Source organism: Protomyctophum bolini (genome assembly GCF_963924005.1).
Source record: "Protomyctophum bolini genome assembly, chromosome: 8".
NCBI classification, from domain to species: domain Eukaryota; kingdom Metazoa; phylum Chordata; class Actinopteri; order Myctophiformes; family Myctophidae; genus Protomyctophum; species Protomyctophum bolini.
The window spans coordinates 13,082,150-13,105,836 of record NC_137869.1 but is presented as its reverse complement, the minus strand read 5'-3'; the positions used below and the strand labels follow the sequence as shown (position 1 = coordinate 13,105,836).

General features: G+C 41.3%; 1 protein-coding gene across 1 annotated transcript in view; it reads right to left on the bottom strand.

Annotated features, from left to right (window-relative positions):
* The window catches only part of cacna1ea (calcium channel, voltage-dependent, R type, alpha 1E subunit a), a gene marked incomplete at its 5' end in the record, with an annotated part of 120,331 nt that overhangs the window by 82,234 nt on the left and 14,410 nt on the right, over nt 1-23,687 (bottom strand). The window contains one exon of the mRNA XM_080770209.1: nt 5,834-6,111. Coding sequence (XP_080626335.1) covers nt 5,834-6,111 — 278 coding nt within the window. The remainder of the gene's footprint in view (nt 1-5,833; nt 6,112-23,687) is intronic.

Sequence of the window (23,687 nt, the reverse complement as noted above, 5' to 3'; positions counted from 1 at the left end):
TTGTGAATCTGTGAAGCGTATGCACGTGTCTGGACACGCGTGCGTGTGTCTGCCTGTCTGGCTGTCTGCATACGTGTACGACTGTGCGTTTGCGTGAGAGAGTGTCTGCGTGAACAGGAGGGAGGGTAGGTGGTGGGTCAGGTGAGAGTGTGAATCTACAAAGGGTGGGACTATACACAAACATAAATGAAAGCCAGTAGGCTCCAGCTGGACATGTGTTAAAAACACATGTTGTTTGAAAATATCCGAACTACAAGCTCACAACACATTGCACAACACAATGCAATACGATTTCATAGATGTGCTACTTTTAATACTTGTTGGAAAAATCTTAAAAATGTTCGCCTAGGTAGAAAGTGGTTAAGCCTGGAGTAAGATTCATGCATCCATAGATGCATTTCTGTGTTAGTGAAATAATTAACAGAGAAAGGGGTAAATGCAAAGTATCAATGAATCTCAGAAGATGAGTATTACAAAAGGAGTCTGGCAGTGTAAGGTGCGAAAATTACTTCACATCAGCAGGTGTGTGCACTGTACTGAATTCACTTACAAGCATACAAGCTGTCTGTTGAAGCGCAGGACATGACTGGCTCAGTCCTTCCCACCTCCACAGCTGACCTGCCAGCCTGAGACATCGACTCAAATATTATATGTTTGATGTTTGACATCAAACATTATGGATATGTAGAGAAACTGGAGATGTGTTCAGGGTTCACTCAGGCCTGCTGATATGTAGTAGCAGTGGTAGCATGGCATTGGTACGACCTCCCATTAGTTCGACCATTACTAACCTTACTAACCCTATCTCTAACCCTAACCTAAACCGCAAGCACGGGAGCAGCGCATGTTCGCCAACCTAAATGCATGTTCGCCAACCTTAATGCATGTTCGCCAACCTTAACACAATCTTTGCTAAGGACGTGTATACACGTCTTTTCTAATCAAACCGCAGGAGGCCTTGCACGTGTATACAGTACACGTCATTAGGGCTTTTTTATTAATATAAAACCAAAAATAAAACAATTATATATCGAATATAAACGCTTCTATAGTGACCAGTGTGAGGTAAAAATGGAAGATTATGCCTCCCGGTATTTGGGGGGAACGGAATGGGGGGACCTTTCAGAGTAAAATCTGCCATATCTGCTGGCACTCTAGCACCTACGGTCCTACGTATATTTTGAAATATGCTGGTGCATCCGTTTTAACAGGGCATTGTTGGCTAAGCGCCATATATCCTCTCACAAGAGAAATACATAGAAATTATGTGACTAAAACAAACCTTCCAACATGTGCGTGGAATCGTTAACACAAACAATGCAATAATCAATTATTCAGAGGTGTACCTGCCAAGTGGGAAGCTTCCTGCTGCAGCGGTCCCCCCTAGTGGGGATCAAACCGGAGAAGCAGCTGCCAGCCCTCCACAGGCCCACCACACTCAGCCTGAGTTGTGTGCTTCATTAGCCCTGCCTTTTGCCTTCCAGCCCCCGGCCAGCCTTCCCTCGACTATCACCACAGGTAGGCGGGGCAGGCAGACTCACACACTTATGCACGTGTGTGCTTGCACACAATAGCTTGCACACACCCACAGATATACATACATGCATATCGTCACTGACTTGCTGTTGGGCAGAAACCCGTCCAAAACCGTACATTTTCAGGAAATAACCTGTGTTTCTTCCAATGGATCCAATGTACCACAAGTTCAAGCAGTTAATACTTCTCATTGGTTCAATATTTATAATATCCACAGACAGACAGTCGTTTCGTCGTTCCTATATTGAGCATGTCATAGAAAAAGTTACATAACATCGCAAAATGAATGTATGGAAAAATAATAATAATATAATTAAAGAACAATATGGAGATACGCTTATGGAGATACAATGTTTGCACACATATACTGTAAAATCCTGATTATTAACTCTCAGGGTCACAAATGGATAAATGAACACTGAGAAAGTTTTACTGTGTATGCAAATATCTCACAACCATACAGGTTAAACTTTAGCCTAGCATGGCCAGACACTGCGTAGACTTTACAGTAGTCTATGCAGATATTGTGGAACATGCATTTCCAAGAGGCAAAAAATGCCTGCCCAATATTTGCATACTGCAGCCCTGATTGGTGCCCCACAACTTTGGGGGCCAGGGAAATCCAATCACAACCGAGCGGCACCAGACTAAGTCTGCCATGGGCTATTTGGTCTGGCAGATTGGTGACAGTACTTCATTAGACACCCTGGACTCGTTTTATGTGCAATGGTGTATTAACTTTGTATTTAGGGTTTCTTCCTGGAGGCTGAAACCTTGACAGGGTGATTTTAACAAATACTCCTTATATATTATAATAATACCTGATGATCATGTTTTAGGGTGGAAAAAAATCATGGCACTCCATCTTTAAAATGTAATAATTGAGTGCACACACAAAATCCTCCCCACACATACAGCTACAGTACATTACACTGCATGAATAAAGCTAGAAGGTCCTGGGTTCAATTCCCGCTGGGGGACTGCCGAAAGTATAATTATAACTCAATGGCTCGGACGAGCGGAAGTTTAGCCTAGCCCCGGACCTCAAAATGCACGTGACGTCATGAACGTTCGTCCACTTCCATTAAAGTGCTGCAATTCCACATTTCGCCAGTAGGTAGTGGCATCTTCAACATTGGATAGCCTTACTGGGGGCTTGGCCCAACCACCTGCTAAGGAACACTCCTCTCAAAGCCATAATGGGAAACAATATGAAATAAAGTCTGTGTGTAACTTATGACTTGATATGATGCCATGTGACAGACCAATCGGACGTCATTGTTTATCATGCCTGTTAATCGGATACAGTTGAGCTCATTAGACGTAATAGGACACTCCCTCCAGAACAACACATTAACCTGGGGTTATCTAGTTTGTCTGCTTTCCTTCTGGTGACCCACAAGACAATTCACTCGGACAGCCTTCAGTTTACTGATGTCCATCCAACAGAATCAGAAGAAAATCACAATCGAACTATAAATGCAACAAGTCTCCACGTAATCCACGTAACTCGAGAACCGTTCGCCCCACCGACTTCAAATTCAACACACGTGTTCCACCCCCCCCACAAGGAAGGGCAGTGCCCGATGTCGAGTCGGTCGGACCCACGGTTGTCCAGAACTGCCACAAAAGGCCTGGACAGGGCCCCTGCCCAGTGTCCATATATGGAGCTGGACTGTTCTGACATAATTTTGACTAGAGATATGGAGAATAGACTCCATATTTGGGCATGCCTGACAAATAACTCGATATATGGGCATAAACTGGACACAGACTATCTGGGTAGGGCATGCATTTCCAACTTGCATCGTTCCAAGTAGGCCAGTGACCAACAGGCAACGCTGTAGAGGCTCCAATGGGCACCGCCGCACCGCTCTAGTCAACAGTAATCATTCCAAAAATGTCTTACTGGAATGAATATGTCCTTTTAACCAATGGAATGAATATAATGTCCTTTTAACCAATCTGTATTATAGAGTATGTTAATACAATACATCTAGCTACTTTTCCAATGAGAAATTTCAATCCTGGAGTTGGGTAGGACACTGACTGGTAAACAATGTACAATGTGCAACTAGATGCACCACCATCTTTAGTTTGTAATTCAGAAATTGTTGCAATTACCTCCGTCCATCAGTAGGGGGAGTAAAGGGGAATTTCAATTTAATCAAAGTAATAATGAATTGGGGAGAATGGGGAGAAAATATGAATAATGATAAGGGGAAAAATGTGTAAGGTCTCTAATTTCATTAGGACAATATCAGTCACCAGAAGCAGGGACTTGTGAATTCCCCTTCAAGCTCTTTTGTGGTCTGATTTAACCACACACTGTATTTTATCAATACATTTTCCACACTTGGAATTATGTTATTTGTTTCTTACCCAAATTGTGATTATGTCTTAGCAATATTACTGGAAATTATTCAACCTTCTCTAGAGACTAAATAACACTAATAATCTGTAATACTACACCTCAACACAAACGCACTGAAACTCCTTTTCTATCTAACTGGCAATTGGGATTAAATGAATGAACAAAGACTAGGAAAACAACAACAATAGACACTGACAGATAATAGAGGCAGATAAATTCTGTTTGCAGAAGGCCAGTCACTCCGTCGGAAAGACACTGAATGGAGCAGAACAATGGCAGAGAAGAGACCACACCTGGATAGCACCTGGTGAGCTGCACTACAAGAACACATTGACTAGATTTATGGACATTGTGTGTGTGTGTGTGTGTGTGTGTGTGTGTGCGTGCTTGCATGAGTGTGTGTGTGTGGGTGGTTGTCCTTAGCAAGATATGAGATTGGAAAATGTTTTTCACTTTCAACGTCTTCAAAAAAGTCCTTAAATATTGGCATGGGGCCAAGTGAAAAGAAAAAGATGCCATTGTTGTATTAAATGGGGTTTGATTTAAAATCCATTGACAGAGCTTGGGAAAGTAAGGGCACACACTACAGACCATGTGACTTTGACATGCTACAGGTTTGGAGGTTAGACACGATATTGTAAATGCAAGAATTAATCAGTCTACACGTTGAAACACATGTCCCGATAGTTTTAGGATTAGGAAAAGTGACCCTCACTTCACATGAGTGTGGGGTTTTTTTTACAGCATGACACCGAAGGGTTTAACCGCCCCAAATATGGAGTTCCACTGAGCTCTGCACTGACCTCCAAATACTGAATACACATGAAAGTCACCATAATTAGACCCTGTCTTGTTATTGCTCAGTTTTGAGGTTGCTGTAGAATTTCAGTGTTGTTAACTATAGATTCTACACATCATCACTGCTGCTGGTACAGAGTAGGCTATTCTTTCTGTACCAGTGGCAGTCCTATACTTTGTCTGTGTAGGCCATACACAGACAGACAAATCCTCACTGTGTGTATGTATTTGCAACTGATCTGTAAAATCTCGTAATTAGATACTCAGAATTTAGGACTTTATGTGGTACAATGTGTACAGTACCTTGTCCAACAGGTCCTGCTCGCTTCCAACACAATTCAATTCAAGCTAAATGTGTAAGAAAATGTGTCTAATCCTTTTAAAAGGCCAACATCAGAAATTGTCACTCCAGCGATAAAATGTGTGTGTGTGTGTGTGTGTGTGTGTGCGTGTGTGTGTGTGTGTGTGTGTGTGTGTGTGTGTGTGTGTGTGTGTGTGTGCTATCCATGGTGCTGAATTGATCCTTTGGCGCTACAACTAAAGCATTTCAAAGAGCAACTGCAAGTAAAAACTGACTGGAAAGGACAATTTGCCTGCTTAAACATATTACACAACTTGTCTACCGACATGTAATCTCTCAAGACAGATTCAGTTCAGCAGCTAGACATGCGTTCCCAGATTGGATAAGGTAGTTCTCAACAGGGGTCCCGATACCCCCATGCAGGGGTAGCCTAATTGTTGGACTCCCAGGGGGTCCCCAGCAAAATGGTTAGGGACTCATTATTAGAAAGGTGTTAGGAACCATATGGACCCTTGCAGGTGACCCAGTAACTGAGTGTACCAATGGAACCAATAGGATTCCGGGTCCATTTGGTTCCCTTTTGTACACTCCCAAGAGTTGCATTAACACTAAAGGATTAGGATTTTACAGTGTAAAGTGAGAGATTTAAAAAACTAAAACTAAAAAGTCTCAAATGGGTGTCTGTGGCCTAAATGCATAATGAATTGAACGGGGTTCCTTGAAATAATTTAAATGGTTGAGAACCAGAGCCATAAAGGATCAAGCTTAATTGTGTGTCATCTTACCCATTATTGCCACTTTACAGTAGTATGACCAGCCCAAACGAAAAGGATATGGCCACTCCGTGATTTTCTTAGCGTACTTCCTGATCACGTTGTCCTCCCCGAAGATGAAGAGGGACCTGTTGACGGTGAAACAGTTCTGTCTGACGGGGATGGGGTTGTACAGGGCCATGGTGCGGGCACGCTGCGCTTTGGTCTGCTTGAAGGCTGGGGAGATGCCACCTGTGGACACCGCTGCTCCATCGCGGTTCCGGTTGCGCTCAGAACCCCCATCCGTGGAGCCGAGAATGGCCGGAACGTCCTCTCCGAACCGAGCCATTCTGCCCAAAAGCAAACGAAAAGGGATGGAAGAGAGAGAGCGAGCGAGAGAGAGAGAGAGAGAGAGAGAGAGAGAGAAGGGGCGCAGTTAGGTCCTATAGCAGGGCGCGGCACGTGCTCGGTTTGTTGTTTGACATCAATTTGGGGAAATCCTGTCTTAACTGAATCATTCGTACATTTTGTTAAAACAATGGCTGTGTCCAGTTGTTTCACTCTGTAGCTGTGTCCAGCGTTTCGCGTCCTCAACGAGGAGCGAAGACGGGTTCCCTCCAAGTGCGTTGTGCGTAAACCAAGACGCGAAAAACAATTACGTTTCGTAGCCTACAATTGAATACTCCAGACAGTCTTAAATGAAACCTAACGACCGTGAGATCAGAATCGAGTTGTATGATCCATCGCGCAGCGCTGCATTGTATCCATCCATTCTACTTGTAACATCCGCAACAGGTCAATGTCTTCAGAACAGTTGTTCCCTCTCCCGACGCCGAGCCGTAGAATACTCACTCGTTCTAAAATATCTGTGCACTTCTACCGATCCTTCTTTCTCTTCTTTTCCTTAGTTTGATCCCTGAGAGCAGACAACACAGCGATCAGTATATTCAGTAGTAGGCTACGTACCACGTGAACGGAACGCACGAGGAAAAACTTTTCGCCTTTTCAACAATTGTTTTCTTCCTTTCTTTCTTTCGTAGGCCTAATTCTCAAATCAATGATGAACATTAAACCGGTTGTTCACTAAAATCACACGGGCGAAAAGAACAGCTGCGGAGGAGCGAAGCATCTCTCTCTCCTCCGCTAAACTAAATTGACTAAACTAAATGCATCCCCCAGCAATGCAGTGCCCACTGCACAGAACCATGGATTACGGAATGGAACGCCTCTCACCACGCATCCTTTAAGTTTTGTTTTGGGGACCAACCAAATAACAAAAACAGGGAGGAAGGGGGAAAAAAGGAATCACAATAATCTTATTCGTGAGTTTGAAATGTAATCCTACACCTGCCATGTGAGGACCAACACAGGTGTTTCAATTTGTCTGATTGGCATACAAATTGAAACAGCTGTGTTTCATTTCACGGCTGGTGTAGGACCCGAGTTGTTCTGTATTTGGATAGCTGTTTTGTTATGAGCTTGTAGATCTGCATATTTTTGGCTAATGTTCCCCTCAGAATTTGGATGCTGGGGTTCAAGTGGTTAATAAACCTGAAATTCTAACTGAAAGTTAATATAGCATCGTGTATATTGACCAATTATGCACCAAGCCACATCCCCCAAGTGGGATATAAATAGAATAATCAATTAGCATCAAGGGGGAACCTTTTTAAATTGAGGCAGCTGCAGTCTGACATTTCCATGCCAACTTGTATCCAGCCCTGTCATATTTGGGGGCGAGCTACGTATTCAATTGTCACCAATGAAAATAGGGAAATAGTATTTGCACAAAGCCACTAGAGAACAGATGGAAAAATCCTTGCCTAAAATGTAAGCAAATAACTATTAGCTAATAATTGCAAAAGTTAACAAATTCCTAATTTCTTAATTCTATCATCAGAAATGTGAGAAAGCGTCAAACAATAACTAGCCCTGTCACAATTACATATTGTAATCATGCAGCTGATCTTAATTATTTGAGATAATCACAATTATTTTTGCATCATCATCATAATCGGTTCCATGTTGAAAGATGTTCATACATTTTAATTAAAAACTAAATATAGTTGAAATAGGCAAGCTTGAAAGTAGGCTATAACATTTTTAAATATACTGTATCTACCTATACAGTATGTATTTGTTTACCTAAAAGCCAAATATAAAATTTAATTGAATTTGTTCCAATCAATGTTCAATGTCAAAAACACAATTGAATAAATAATCAATTATTTTTATGACAATTATTTGTCAGCTATAATTTCATGATCGTGACACAAAAACTACAAGAAAATTCTCCAACACAATCCTATAATTTCGTCATGAGAGTACACATTGGGGACACTGGCAGCACTGTTGAAGCACTATTCCGAGACTGATGGGTACTTAATGATGGTAGTAGTTATGATGGAGGCAGTGATCAACGGCGTGTGACATCAAACACATTAAAGCTCCGACAAAACGTCTGTGTCTGTATGGATGGTAAAAAATAGAACACAGAGCAGAAATCAATCAGGCGACAATATATTTTTGCAATGTGAAAAGAGATACCACAAACGTATTCAACTGTCAGCCTAATTAGAATCATAATTGGTATAAAAGAAAATCACAATTATGACACTTGTTTTGTGTTCTTCTATTCACAGATCAATGCGATAAAGAATATAACAGCTCTTTCGGGTGGAAACCTCATATGTCCAAAACTGTTACTTTTCAGGATCCAAATATAGCAAAAGTATCAGATAGCAAATGTGGCGCCGAAGTGATGCTTTTGTGTGACAAGTATAGGGTGTTCATTTTATGAGAAAACAAAATATGGAGATACAGTAAGAGGTTTCTGCCCGACAGCAACAATAATCTCAGCAACTACAAGTAGGTGATATCATGACTTTGAGGGAGGAATCGGAGGATAATAGCGCAGCAGTCTTTTACTGGCTCAGAGAAGACTTATTATTCAATGTAATTAACAGGGGGTGATTAGATAGCAACTACAAATAGCAGATGTACTAAGATCGGCTATTTTCGGTGCAAGACATCGATGCACAACCAAGTACTGTACACCTTGAGTCTGAGAAGCCTATTGGGTGAAGTGGGCTGTTCTGATTTTGGAAACATTTTTTGACAGCGAGAATTCAAATAATATGTTTTACATTGTGGATCTATGAGCAGCAGTGGCCTCCAGAGGCTCAAGAAGCCAGGTCTATTTGACATGCTTCTCACTCATCTCCTTACCATACCAGTCCTATACCATTTGCTGTATGCAAGATTTGTTCTCCGCATTTGACCCATCTGTGCTGTGCTTGGGAATCATTTGTAGTTGATCTAACCCCCCAATCCAGCCATGGGTGGCAAACCTCGCACCGGAAGTTCGATGAAATGCATGGCAGTGAATGGAGCCGGCTGGACCAGCTCATGAAGAAACGCTATGAAAGCTTGCGACCTTTGTCATATAATCGGTTCAGAAATATAAAAGAATATATTTGGTTGACAGACAGGAAACGATGGACAGTCTTGCAATATACTTCAGATTTTGTGCTCTATAAAATTACACAGTGTACACATCAAAAAGCAACACAGCAGAAAACAACGTGTGTCGTGTGATATGTCTTTTATTTTCCTGAGCCGAGTATTTTATAAAGGTCTCAATCGTTCAGAAATAGTGTTGGTACATAAGCTATGAGAGCTGGCTCTCATGGACTCCAATGTTATTTCACCAAACTTCCGGTGTGAGTTAGACACCCCAGTGCAACGAATCTGGGGTGAACTGGATTCATGGATCCGGATCCAGATCTTCAAATAATAAAATCAATAAGAAGTTAATTTTTTTTTGGTGATGTTCTATAATCTATATTGTCTGAATCAACTTTGTTTGTGTTTATTTATGTAATAAAAGAGTGACTTTGAGAGCTGTTTCAGCGTAGGCTATAATGTAAGTCAATGAGGAGCATATTTTGAAAATTCTAATCACTGCAGCAATAATTTTTGATTTGTTTTCCACATTTGGAGTTATATCATTGCAAGGTAACTATACAACCCAAACCTCTACCAAAGTGGTCTTGCACTTTAATTATACTGTGATGGTTTTACAAGGATTGCACTGCACGGTGGCACTTTTAAACTGTGCAAGTAACTCAAATGAAGTACACAACATCATACACATTGGGTTTTAAATGTTTGTCTGTGTAAGGCTGGCACAACTATAGCCAAGAAACATGTGAATCATCCCCAACTAAGATTACCAGACTCAACTCCCCTAATGAGGGCCATGCTATAGATGTGGGAATAAAGATAAAAATAGAATGTCTCAATGAGTCTACCTGACAAGCTTGTCTCTAAAACCTGGTCATTATCATACCCTGCTGTTTGGAGTTCTGGGGCTGAACGAACTTCTCTCAAATCTTTCGCACATTATAGTGTAGTGTGTTGCCACTTGAATTTAATATCAATGACAGCTACTTTGTTTTCCCTAAAAGATCAAATGAACGTGGATCTCGTTATTATTGGAAAGCAATATTATGGCCATACAACCCTGAATACGTCTGATCTCGTCCAGCCCAGGAAGCCACACAGGGTCAGGCCTGGATAGTATTTGGATGGGAGACCGCATGGGATTACGCTTAAGGGCAGATGTGGAGAGTCCCTTTGGTCCCACCTGGCAGGTCCAGTCTATTACTATGAATATTATGTGTTGAAATGTCCATGAGCAAGACCCCTAACTGCTCCCCGGGTGCTGTATTAATAACGTGCATGTGTGGGTCGTCCTATTTTTCCTAAAAGTCGTCCTATATTTTTCAATGCTCCATACGTCCCAGACTCTTCTCCCTTATCTAAAACACCCTATTTTTCTCTAAAAGTCGTTATATTTTTCCCAAAAAGTCGTCCTATTTTTCCTAAAAAGTCGTCCTATTTTTCCTAAAAGTCGTCCTATTTTTCCTAAAAAGTCGTCCTATTTTTCCTAAAAAGTCGTCCTATGCGCATGTGTGTGTGTGTGTGTGTGTGTGTGTGTGTGTGTGTGTGTGTGTGTGAAATCCACGTGCACTGCCCGGTGTCGAGTCAATCGTTGTCCAGAACCACCACAAAAGGCCTCTGCTCGGGCCAGACTCCATATTTGGGCATGCCTAACAAAGAACTCAATATATGGGCAGAAAAGGGGACACAGCTGACATCTCTTCTGACATCACGATGACTTGACTAGCTCAACAGAATGATACATTGGCTAATAGATGCAGATCTATTTAATTTACAGATCACCTTTGTACAGGCCAATATGCCCAAAGCACGAGATGCACTCCTATAGCTTCGGATAACGCTGGCATGCCTAACAAAGAACTCCATATATGAACATAAAAGGGACACATACATAATAACTGGGTGGGGCATGCATTTCCAACTTGCATCGTTCCAAGTAGGCCAGTGCCCACGGGCACCTCTCTAGTTAAGAACATGGCTTGTGAACATGATTTAGAGACATAATTAAAATAAGTCAACTCACTCTTGCCACTCAGAGTGTGAGTACTTTTATTAGAGCATATCACAGTGACACCAGAGGAGTCAGAGTGCGGTGGTAACAAAAAGTTACGTTTGTGAAATCATGGATGTCAAGTGAGGACAGTAATTTATAGCTTCACTGAAGAGGACCAATTCTGATAAGGCTTAACAACGGAACTTAAACAGATCACTGTAACCTGTGCAGTGCAGCACAAAGGCACTGACATCAGCTGGGAGGATGTGTGATGCTTGCTTGCCTAACTACAGCATAATATTATTTTTTTCTACCCGTCATCTTCACGCTAGTTTCCATGGCGACAAGACAACCACAAAGGTCTGACGCTGTCCTCCTGCGTAAGATACCTCATGCACTTTCTCTGCATGAACTGCACTGGCCTCTAGAAGTCAAGGATCTCATCCACAACAGTAATAGAACAAATCTCCACACCCTTAACCCTCAGAGTCATGAATTTAGATAGGCAACAAATTAAATAAATAGATAAATAGCCTCGAGTGGCAATTAATAAGGTCAATGCACAGAAGAAGACTATAAGAAGATGATTAAGAGGAATATGATGAAGAAGATAAAGATGATAACATTCGGAAGAAGAAGAAATTATGAAAAAATAAAAACATAATTTGATTCTGAGTGAGAACTTGCAACCTTACACATCTGTGTCACATCTGTTGCAATATCACAAAATATCTAAAAGGGGTAGTTCACTCAAAAAATACTTATTTTCTATCAATTACACAGAACAGAATACACACCCCATGAAGCCTTGAATTCACGGAGATGTGTTTTTGTTGCATTCCTATGCCAATAGTTTGATGACAGTGTCATTGGTCAATAGGAGACTCAGCCATAACTCTTCTTCTGGTTTGGAAAGCTGGTGTATTTTAGAGCTTTTTGGTGGTCTTAATGTTCAAGAAAAACTTTTGCCATTAAGTTATCTTTGACAGAAGCCTTGATCTATAATATTACTATGCGTTGCAGTACGATACATGGTGAGCTTGTAGATCCGCTGTTTTGGGGGCACAACACAGGTGTGCAACTAAATATAAATCAGGTAGGACTATAACTCCAACCATAATCCTGAACCTAATTTAACAATTTCTAATCTCTATGAGATTTTGTAAAAACTGTGTTTATGCTGGTGTTTATGCTGGTTGTTTTCCTTCATTCTTTCTGGTCCCAGTCAGAGATCATCAAACAATGACTAGTCACACTCAGAGGCGTGAAAGACACCTATTATGAAAACAAAGGAAATGCAACCCCCGCTATATGGCATAGGAGTCTGTAGGACTCTCTCTGAATGAGAGAGATACTCTTTAAGAGTTTTAACTTGACTTCAGTTCTATAAACTGTAGAACTGTATATAATCCTACATCATTATTTTTGCTATGATTCCATTTTCTGTTTATTTGTAAAAAATCCAAATAAAAGTACTGATCATAAAAAAGAAATACACTGACAGTCATTCTTCTAAAAGTATAGTCACATTTTGCGTTTCAATAATTGAAAGGCAACACAACAGACTACACTAGAGTGACACACACACACACACACACACACACACACACACACACACACACACACACACACACGTGGAGAAAAAACATATTTGTACAGAATATTAGGTACACACTTGACTATATATAATAATAATAATAATAATAACACATAAAACATATAATGCATTATATTATTATATTATTATGAATTATTATATTTATAAAGCACTTTACATTCTTAATTTCTTTCGAATCAGAGTGCTAAAGGGTTTAACAGCATGGCATAAGAACAGCATATAGGCAACAAACAATGTAAATTACAGGACACAATTCTAGGCTAAACTAAAGGGTCAAGTTAACAAAAAAATAGGTAAAGAAATGTAAGAGAATGCTTTGTTAAAAGACCATTTTATAAGCATCAGTGGACTGTGGTGCTCTCAGGTGTACGGGGAGGGAATTCCACAGACACGGGCCTGTCTAGCAGAAGGCCCTGTCGCCCATGGTGTGGAGCTTGGTGTTGGGGACGGGGAGAATATTCTATTCTCTTCTATTCTATTCTACATAATAACTCCACACCAGCCATGGACATGGAGCCTGTGGTAGCATTAAAGAAAGAAACTTCAAAAAGACCCAGATAAACATCATGCTGGGTCAATGTACCACTGGGCAGGCTGGAGATTATTATTAAAATGTGAAATAAAAAGCAAAGTGTAAACACAGAAGGCTGGGGAATTAGGACGTAGAAACACACAAAGATCATCCAAACTATTGATGTAGGGAGATGAAGGGGCTAGGCGAGGGGAACGCTCTATTTTTAGCTTCATTGAGATGGTAATGGGTGCCACACGAGGAGTTGGCATGTGTGCACATACTGTATGTCCATCTGTGTTTGTATATTTGTCTTTGTGTGTTCTGTGCCTGTGCTTCTATGTATGTGTTCCAAATATGTTTTGTACTGTACTGTACTGTACTGTACTGTACTGTACTGTACTGTACTGTACTGTACTGTATACCTAGCACAATAAAGTTAGTTTGAAGAGGCAGTAGAGATGCAGTATCATTATAATGAATATAGATAACACTGCTGTCATATGATTATGTGGCCTTGCTCACTGACCGCAGTTAACATTATGAGACTCACTCATTCACTCTTCAAAACAAAAGAAAAGTATCTACTGTAGCAGACAGCAACCTTAATATAATTTAATTACATTGTCTGTCTGTCTGTCTGTCTGTCTCTCTCTCTACCCCCCCCCCCCCCCCCCCCCCCACATCTCTCTCTGCCCAACCCAGATTCCTGTCTTGCACTGCGTTGTCTTCCTCACATTTGTTTCCTAGCAACCAAACTGGCATGGCCCCTATATATTCTCAGCCCCACAAAGCTGTCACCATAACCCTAGATTTTATGGAATAACCTATATAAATCATCACTCCCCACTGGGAGATGAATTATGTCTGGTGTCTATAGACAAATAACATGTTCTACCAAGTTCCGCCATGTTACAGTATGGGATATGAAGAATAATATTAGATTGGTCAAAGCAACAGGTCATCACTTACAATCATTGTCCAAATAGAACACAACAAAACAAGACATGTTCCTCATCTTACCCAATATATTTTAGTGTGTTCAGCGTAAAGACAAAAGCAATAATCTTATCTGAGAGGTTTTTTTCTCACAATTTTTCAATAACAGAAGTGACTCTGATCACTGTGGTGTGTGGTCAGTCTTGGATTACCGCTTTGAAATTGTGATCAAATAGACAAGCACCTAATATTTATTCAAACATGGTTCAAGTACGTCATTTTTGTCTGATAAACAACACAGAGGAAAGCCAGCAAGTAATAATTATGCCTATTGTGTAATATTCTGTGGTGCTGCTCACTGCTCATCCGATTGCTAGATTATATCATTATTAATAGTTTGTAATGTACTGTATGTGTACACCATCATGTATTCAAACATGTCACATTGCAAACACACTTTCTGTATTGTGCTGCTGTTTTTCTAGAGCAGTGTGAATGTAGCTTAATAGCCTATTTACAAAATCACTAGCATACTTACTTAGATAATGTCTCCCTCTTGTGGCAAATGGAACATACTACAACGGTAATCTGCTTTTTGATTGATTGATTGAAATCTTTATTAACAGTTTGCAGAATTACAGTACATTTCAAGCACAAACTCAATACAAAGACTGTTAACTGTGAGTGGACGACCCAATTAAGCCTTACACTTGTTTACAACAGGGTCCACATTGTTCAATTCATCAAAACATTTAGAGACAAACAAATAGACACTTCTATGTAGTTAAAGAACAGAACAGGAATTCATCATATAGGAAGCGAAAAGGGAAAAAAAGTATATATACAGTGAGGGGAACAGGGGGATAAAAGAAAAGAGAACGAAAGACAGAGTGTAGGGCGCCTGCACACAACACCATGCGTTGATGCCATGTGTGCATATGTGCAGGCACCCAACACCACGTCCATACAAAAACATAGTACAATCCATAGTACAAAGACAGAGTGTAGGGCGCCTGCACACAACACCATGCGTTGATGCCATGTGTGCATATGTGCAGGCACCCAACACCACGTCCATACAAAAACATAGTACAATCCAGATACAAATTCAGCTTTTACAGAGGCCAGTTTCGAATTGCAGCCATCCGTAGGTGCCCTTTGAGAGCAGTTTTGAAGGAGCCAAGGGATTCACATGTCTTAATGACTGTTGGTAGGGCGTTCCACATTTTGGTCGCATAGGAGCGAAAAGAATTTAGTCCCTTGTTTGTGCCGAATCTGGGTTGTACATGGTTTGTTGCACTCCCTCTGGTGTTGTGGGTGTGGACTTCGTTTACATTAAGGAAGTATTTAGACAGGTACATGGGTATCTTGGTGGTGTATCTAATCTTGTGGACCAGACCCATTGCAAGATGCTGTACTCTGTCGTCGACCCTAAGCCATCCCAGCCTGTCAAAGTGGGCAGGGGTGAGGTGGGTTCGGGGGGTGAGGCCAAGTAGGAGCCTGACCAGTTTGTTTTGGGAGGTCTGGAGCCTTGTTTTAAGGGCCTTTGAGGTGCTGTGGTACCAGGAGGTGGATGCATAGTCAAAGAAACCTTGTACAAGGGCTCCTGTTAAGGTCTTCAAGGTGTTTTTGTCGACCAGTGAGGAGATCCTGTAGAGGAATCTTGTTCTTTGATTGACTTTTTTGATTACGTTGGTGGCCATCTTATCACCGGAAAGATTGGCCTCCAGGATGGAACCTAGGTAGGTAATTTGATCCTTCCGTGTGATAATATCATCACCAACTCTAACCAAGAAGCCATCTGCCTTTTTGAGATTACTATTTGATCCGAAGAGAATGGATTCAGTTTTTCCCAGGTGTAAGGATAGTTTGTTATCAGCGAGCCAGGTGCAGATTCTACCGAGTTCAGAGCTGAGGGTCTTTTCAACCTGCAGTTTGTTCCTGTCCGAGACCAACTGCTGTTACCGGTATGTCTTTGAGTCAAAACTCTAAACACTACCCCAAAACAGAATTGTATCAGGAAGACCAGGGGTTTTCAAAGAGTAAACCATGCGCCTCCCTGGTTGAGGCACCAAAGAAGATAGTTTAGCAGGAAAAGTTGTATAACCTATTTTAATCATTTAAACCATGGGCTAAACCTTTTTGTCTTAATCTTCAGTTACAAATCAAAAATAAGTTTAATTATGAAAGAAGAATGCAGTTTATTTAATATAGTACATTTAACATTTATTTCTGTATGTGGTCAAAACATCTGTTTTGTACCCATAAAAAAGGGTGGTATCATGGCTACGAACAGTGCAGCCTCTTTCTTTCTTTAGGTATGTCGTATGTGGGCCCTGATCAACACATACCCAGATGGGCCTTAAGTTTAATACAGAACATTGGGAACCCCTGATTTACACAACAGCGATGATAGCTAGGTCAGCTGCAGCACCGCTTGGCGGAAATCCATAGTAATTTACAAGAAAAATATGTGAAATACTTCCAAGCAAGTCTTAAATATCTCAAGGCACTGTCAAAAGACATAAATATATGTACGTATACATGTATGTATTTGGCCTGAAAAGCAATGAAGACCCCTGATTTAAACCTTATATTTTTATTAACCTGGATCCCCCCTCTTTGGTGAAGAGCCACATAATGCTTGCAGTGTGACGCATTGTGCTATTTAATAGGCAAATTTTCATATTTGCCTATTAAGATATGCCCAAACAAGGGATGCTAAGATTCATGTGGACCCTTACATCTAGTTCAATACTGTAAATGTAATGTTGCCACAGTCAACTACAACTATTCTCTTAATTCTTAATTAGTATATTTTAGCCCTTTAAAACTGGGAAAGTATCTGTGTAACTTTAGATTTTATACTGTATTTGGCAACATAAGTTTTTCAGAAAACTCTTAGAACAGTGGTTTAGAACTAGTTCTCAAAAATAGCACATACATACTGTATAGAAGCTCATAGCAAGTCGCTTCATGCCACACTGCGAGTTTGTACATCTGCTATTTAAATTCTTTGAAAAATCTTGAAAACATTTGAAAACCTTTTAAAAATAGCTTCTCTTCTGGGGGGTCCCTGGCACAAAACATTTTCAGATGATGATCTGTGGCCAAATAGATATTTTGGGGGGTCCTTGCCACAAAAAAGTTTGAGAACTAACGATTTAGAAGGCATTTGTAGAAAGGGCCTCAGGTCTTTATAGGTTCATACTTCATATAAAGTGAAGTACATTTTTGACAGGAAGCCAAGCTATAGCTGCTGTCATACCTTGCCATACACAATTGATGCCCCTGCGAATAGCCCAAAGTAAACAGAACTTGCTGATTTAAAAGAGTAAAAAAAGGGAAAAGGGAGGAATAATCAAAAATGTCATGAATAACGAATTGTGGTGAGTTACGCATTGCTCACTACAGTTGTTCAGCACCAGTGGAGCTGCCATTTACTTTTTAAATTAAACCATCAATCTGTGCATATCTATCTGTCTTGAGTCAATATTAATGTGAAAATGAAAGGAACATTAATCCTGCCATTGCCACAGATCATTAACTTGCAGAGTGAGTACCCAGTCCACAGAACTTGTAGAGTGGACTGTACATTTACCACAGCACTGGCAGGCCATTCACCTGCAGATGTTTGGTACTGTACTGTGGCTGGTCTAACCATGGATGACCCTGAGGCCTGTATACAGGCAGATCCTCATGTGTACTCAAAGTTGAAGAAACACTCAGGATTTGACACGGCATCAGCTAGCACCATGCACCAGTTGTGAATGATGCACAGAGCAAGATGCAAACAAGGGTTGTGCTGTTTTAACAGCTGTTTTAACCCATTGTAGAGCCTTAATTAATTTGTGGTTGTGAGTCACCATCTTAACAACGGTGTCCACATGATGTGACCAGCTCAGGTCCTTGTCTTACCTCAATTGTAAATTGTACATACAGACTGTACAGTGTATAGTACATACTACAGCCAGGTACAGAGATTCTTCATCCGAGTCTGTGTCAGTGAAGACTTTCAGTCTGATTATGTACGATGAGTTCCACCAAAACTGGATGTGAGTGTATGGGCACAGAAGCACTCAACAATAATGGCTGTAATGATAGATAATATGTCAAGAACGCCTTGAGTGAATTTTATGCCATTTGGCACAAACATCCAATTGGACTCAAGGATGAACTGTTTAGAAGTAATTATTGTTATATTGATTTGCGGAGGTATACACCCGGATTTCTAGTTTACTGCTATGATTATGTTTTACAGTATTGCATAATTATACTACATCGTGTTTGTCCACTACTTAAACATTTAAACAGTATACTCAGTTGACCGGATTCCCAAAGGCTCTACCGTACAAGGCCCCCTCGTGTTTTCTCTATACTAAAATATATTTGCTGAAAATAGCCAATCTACAAGCTCACAATGCATTGTATGTCTGCAATTTTTGTTGTAAGTAGCAACGGCCAATGTAACGAGGTGAAATACTAATAACCTCCACTACAATGATTGGGTTGCAGCCCAACGTTTTCATAACTGTTTATTGCGACCATAGGTCGCATTTACTATAAAATCTCCCGTCCCGCCACGCCTCTATATATGGTCACGCCTCATGACACCACACCTCCATATATGGTCACACCTCATGACATCATGGCTCCATATATGGTCACATCTCGTGACATCACGCCTTGTGACACGTCACTCCACCATATATGGCCCGTCTCCATATACAGTATGAAGATCATGACACTGACCTCATCAAACCCTGGATAGCTATATATGGAGAAGACTGGATCAGATTCATCACCTAGATCTGCATATATGGAGCCAACCAGCAACTCTACATCTGACCTCAAACCCTTATATACGCGCCCGGCAGCCAGCTGAGAACCCTGTACACTCAAGACATTGCCCCCTCTGCCACCCATAGATCTACATATATGGAGCTGACCTGTTCTGACATTCCATGTTGATTTGACCCCCCGCCAAAGCCCCAGCGCTCGCCCAGCAGTCTGCCGTTAGGTACCCAGGCGGATTTTCGCCCTCAGGCCCCTCAGGGCGTCTTACTGGTTATGTTTATTCTTTATGTTTGCACAGAAGCACAGCTAGCCTTTATTCTACCTGTAGTGCCTAAAGTCCTATACTTAATGTCACTACTGGGGCGACGGCCAGGTGGAAGCTCTTACGTGTGCCAGTACAAACTGATCTCCAAAACATGTCCGTTGAGTTTAACTTTGCTTTATTTTCCTCATTTTCCTATATAACATACAGATACAATAATCAGAAAGAAACACTAACAAACACAGGCGACCAGCCCTCCTGAACACAGTAGAAAACTGTTAACCTCTGCCGTCTGCCACTGGCAACACCCGGCTGTACCTGATCAGGAGCCTGGTTAAGTACCTGGGCTGGCCCAGACACTGACCAAGCTGCAGTGCCACTGTCAATCAGCAAAACATTAGGTCATAATGGCTCTTACACTACCATTAGCTACATTGTGTCTTGAGGACACAAACACAATGGCATTATAATCTAGGTTACTCTCATTTACATTGCAATTCATTTATCATTTAGAAATTCTAGTATAGTATAGTAGCTGTGTATAAACTGAATATATTTTATGGATGTCAAATCAACAATTCACTTGATATTTCACAGTTGTGATGTATTCTGGCACCAGTATAAAGTACCTGAGGGCTAGACACACATCATGTTATAGTGTAACCAGTGTGTGTGTGTGTGTGTGTGTGTGTGTGTGTGTGTGTGTGTGTGTGTGCGTCGTTGGTGCATTGCACGCTGGTTGATAGCTTTACCAACAGTTGCATTGAACATAGAATTTTGATTTTGAGATTGAAAAGTAACATAGCCTTTTACGATTTGGACACGGCTCTGCAGAGTGCAACAAATTTACCAAGCATCTCTGAGTCACATATGAAGCTTCCTACAACCACTTTCAGAGTGGAGTAGGAGCTCTCTTTTGAGTATGAATTACATTAGTTTTACAACACCTCTCAGCCTCTCCCTCCTACGCTCTCTTTCTCTTTCTGAGTCCCTCATGTGTGTATGTCTACTGCTGATGCCTCTCACCTGCTGTTAACAGTCAAGAGTTTGCACTACTGCCAGGATGTGCATGTCCAGAACCCTTGTTTGCATCTTGTTCTGTGCATCATTCACAACTGGTGCACTGTAAATTATGATGAAAGCCCACGCTTTTTAACCTGACTCTGCCAGATGGTGGCAGTAGTGAGTTCCTCCTCCTGCTTCCCATCCCGTATTCCGACCCAGTGCTGATCAGAGCGATATGCGGCTGTACTGTATGTGGCCGCTAGGGGCGGGATCAACGCGAGACTGATTGAAGCTGTGCCACAGCGCAAATGTAAACACAACCTAACAAGACTACAACTTGAAATTATTATGGAGATCAGATTTTTGTCCCGCTTCTTCGGGTTCATCGTTTCTGCTTGAGAGACCAGATGCAGGTAGGACTTGTGAACTCAATACTGCCGCAATCTGGCGGAGTCAGGTTAATGCAATTTTCCCTCTACACCAAATCTATAGTGGTGCTAGCTAGAGGAAAGGACATAAGCCGGGTCACAACAATCCTTATAGGGTTCATCCTATTGAGATCATGAAGGCGTACATAATGGCCAGTACATCAGATACTGTAAGAGACCAATGTGTTGGAGGGAAAGACAGATTTACCATCATGCATTCGCTAAAAACTACTCCTAACAAAGGGGTGTCATAGTACTGTAGAGGTCCAAACCGCCCCACAGGATGATTTGATGACTTCTTATGTGTACAATCAGGGCAGGAATTTGAGTGAGGGGGGCACAGCGGCTATGGCCATGAAGGCAACATCAAGTGAAAAACACCATGCTCATCTCTGGTATGAACAGCTGGCACACTGGACTTTTTATGATGATAGTTTGACACAAATCTATTATTGGCCAACCAGGAGACTCATCCTGTGAACTACTGTTCACAGCAAGTGTACAGGATGTACACAGCAAGTATTAGAGGCAGAACAAAAATGGGGAGCAGCTGGCATCACCAATAAGAGGCCTCACATTCATCCATATACTGTATTGTCCCGAATATAAGACGACACTCATTAGACGAACCGCATTTTCAAGACTCATTTGTGGAAAAAGAACATTGAATGTCAAATAGTTTAGTCCCTGATTACAATACGTCCCATAAACGTAGTCTAGGTTATGTTCCATGGAACGCCAAGGCATTCACTGCAACTCTGTGACTGATTAAAGCAGGGCTGATTGTGTATGAACTTTTGACTCAGGAATCAGGTGTGACTCAAGCATTGGTAATTTGCAAATTACCAATCAATACATTATTATTATAATATGTATTATAGCCCGCGGCACCACCTTCTTGCCCACCACTCCTGAATGAAATGTCTGGTGCTGGGACTCTGGTGCAATGCAGGTCCTGGGCCTGGTGAGAGCAGGAGTGGACCTGGTGAGACGTAGGAGGGGCCCGGACAGGAGTCAACCCACAGAGCCTAGTCCTTCCATGCACCAGAAGTGTACCTCCCAGCCCTGGCAGAGTTGTTCTGGAGTAGTTCCAACGGATTGTGTGGCCCTGGTTTTTCCCTAATGGGACTGATTGAGGGTAGCTACTGGGACGTAAGTCGGGACTTGATCACCCCGCCTGGGTCACCTGAGTGAGGGGTAAGATGTTCGAGAGACCCGAAACCCTGATGACCTTGGGATACATCACTGAGGATATGTCCCAGGTGCATCCATGCGATGTTTTTTTGTTGTTGTGAAATGTTGTGAAATATACTACTACTTAATTTTTATTAAAATAATTATTTCTGTGTTCTTTATTTGATGGCCCTGTCATTCTGCCTTTATAACTGACAACAACAAAGCCTTGATGGAATACCAGGCCTGGTGTACATATCGGACAGCACAGTAGGTAGAAAACACTAGAAACTAGAGAGATGACAGGTAACCACAGGCTGCGTTACAAATCTACAGAGACGACAGGTAACCCCTGGCTTTGTATAAAACAATAGAGAGACAACAGGCAACGATTGGCTACGTATAAAACAATACAAAGAAAACAGGTTTTGTGTAAGCAAGCCTCGATTGCGTCTTCAGACACAATAAATATACATACATAACTCTGAAAAGTAACACCCGTTCGAGAAGAAGCTAAAAAGACTTATACATTGTATGTGGGAGAAATACAGCAAGTACCCAGGATGACTCAGCAAACACAGTAGTGTTCATCAAAAGTCGAGAGACTCATGGTGTAGCTGTCAAAGCTAGCTGTATTTTTGCAACCCATTTTTTCACCCAGTGTCAATTATCTAATCTAATCCTGGGCGCTCGTTTTTTCATGTCATTATGAAAGAAGGGAATCAAATTGACATGTTGGTTGTTCAGTTTGACCCACAAGTTTTGGAGATGTGGCTTATAGAGTAATGTCTTGAGAAAACAGGCTTGAAAGTTTTCACTTCTGGGGACTCGTACATTACACCTAGCTACATGTTTAAGCATTTATTTCATATTTACATGTCGATTTCAGCTCTGATATTTATTTCAGACCTGCTCTAGTATGTGAAGTGAAGAGTCTGCCATGTGCTATTAACTCATTTTCTATAAAAGTTAAATAAATTCAGTTTTTCTCCTCTGGTGGTGGATGTTGCACGTTGGCAGGATCTGAGTCAAATCTGGTCACGTTTTTTCTGTCACTATAAATAGAATACCTCAGAACGAAAATACATTGCTTGGATGCACCTGGGACGTATCCTCAGTGATGTATCCCAACTCCCAAGGTCATCAGGGTTTCGGGTCTCGCGAACATCATACGCCTCACTCGGGTGATCCAGCCGGGGTGATCAAGTCCCGACTTACACCCCAGTAGCTACCCTTGATCAGACCCACTAGGGAAAGACCAGGGCCATGAATAGTTCTTTAGATAGTATTTATGTTTCCTTATTCCTGAATTTCACTCTTTTATCTTCTAAGTAATTAGGCATGTTAGAAGACTACATGCATGTTAATTTAAAACAGAATCACATAAACAAATAAATAAATAATTAATTTATATCAGAGTATAGATCTATGCTTCCACCTTTGGATGGAAGTCCAGTGCTTCTCAGCATGTGACTTAAGTTTGTCGAAAGAGAAAATCTCTGAGCACATGGAACATTTTGTTTATTGAAGGTACTGAGAAAACTGTTGCGCCTTTCTTCGTCCTTTTTTTCTCTTTAAACTTGACTACGGTAGCGGTGGTCTCAAAAACATAAGGGAAACTTTGACAGGAAAAGACTCGCTCACCGTATAGACAAAGAAGTAAAACTCCTTAGACTTGAGACTTAGAAAAATAAAATGTATTTTATTTTAAGATGCTGTGCTCATGGTGCTCTGT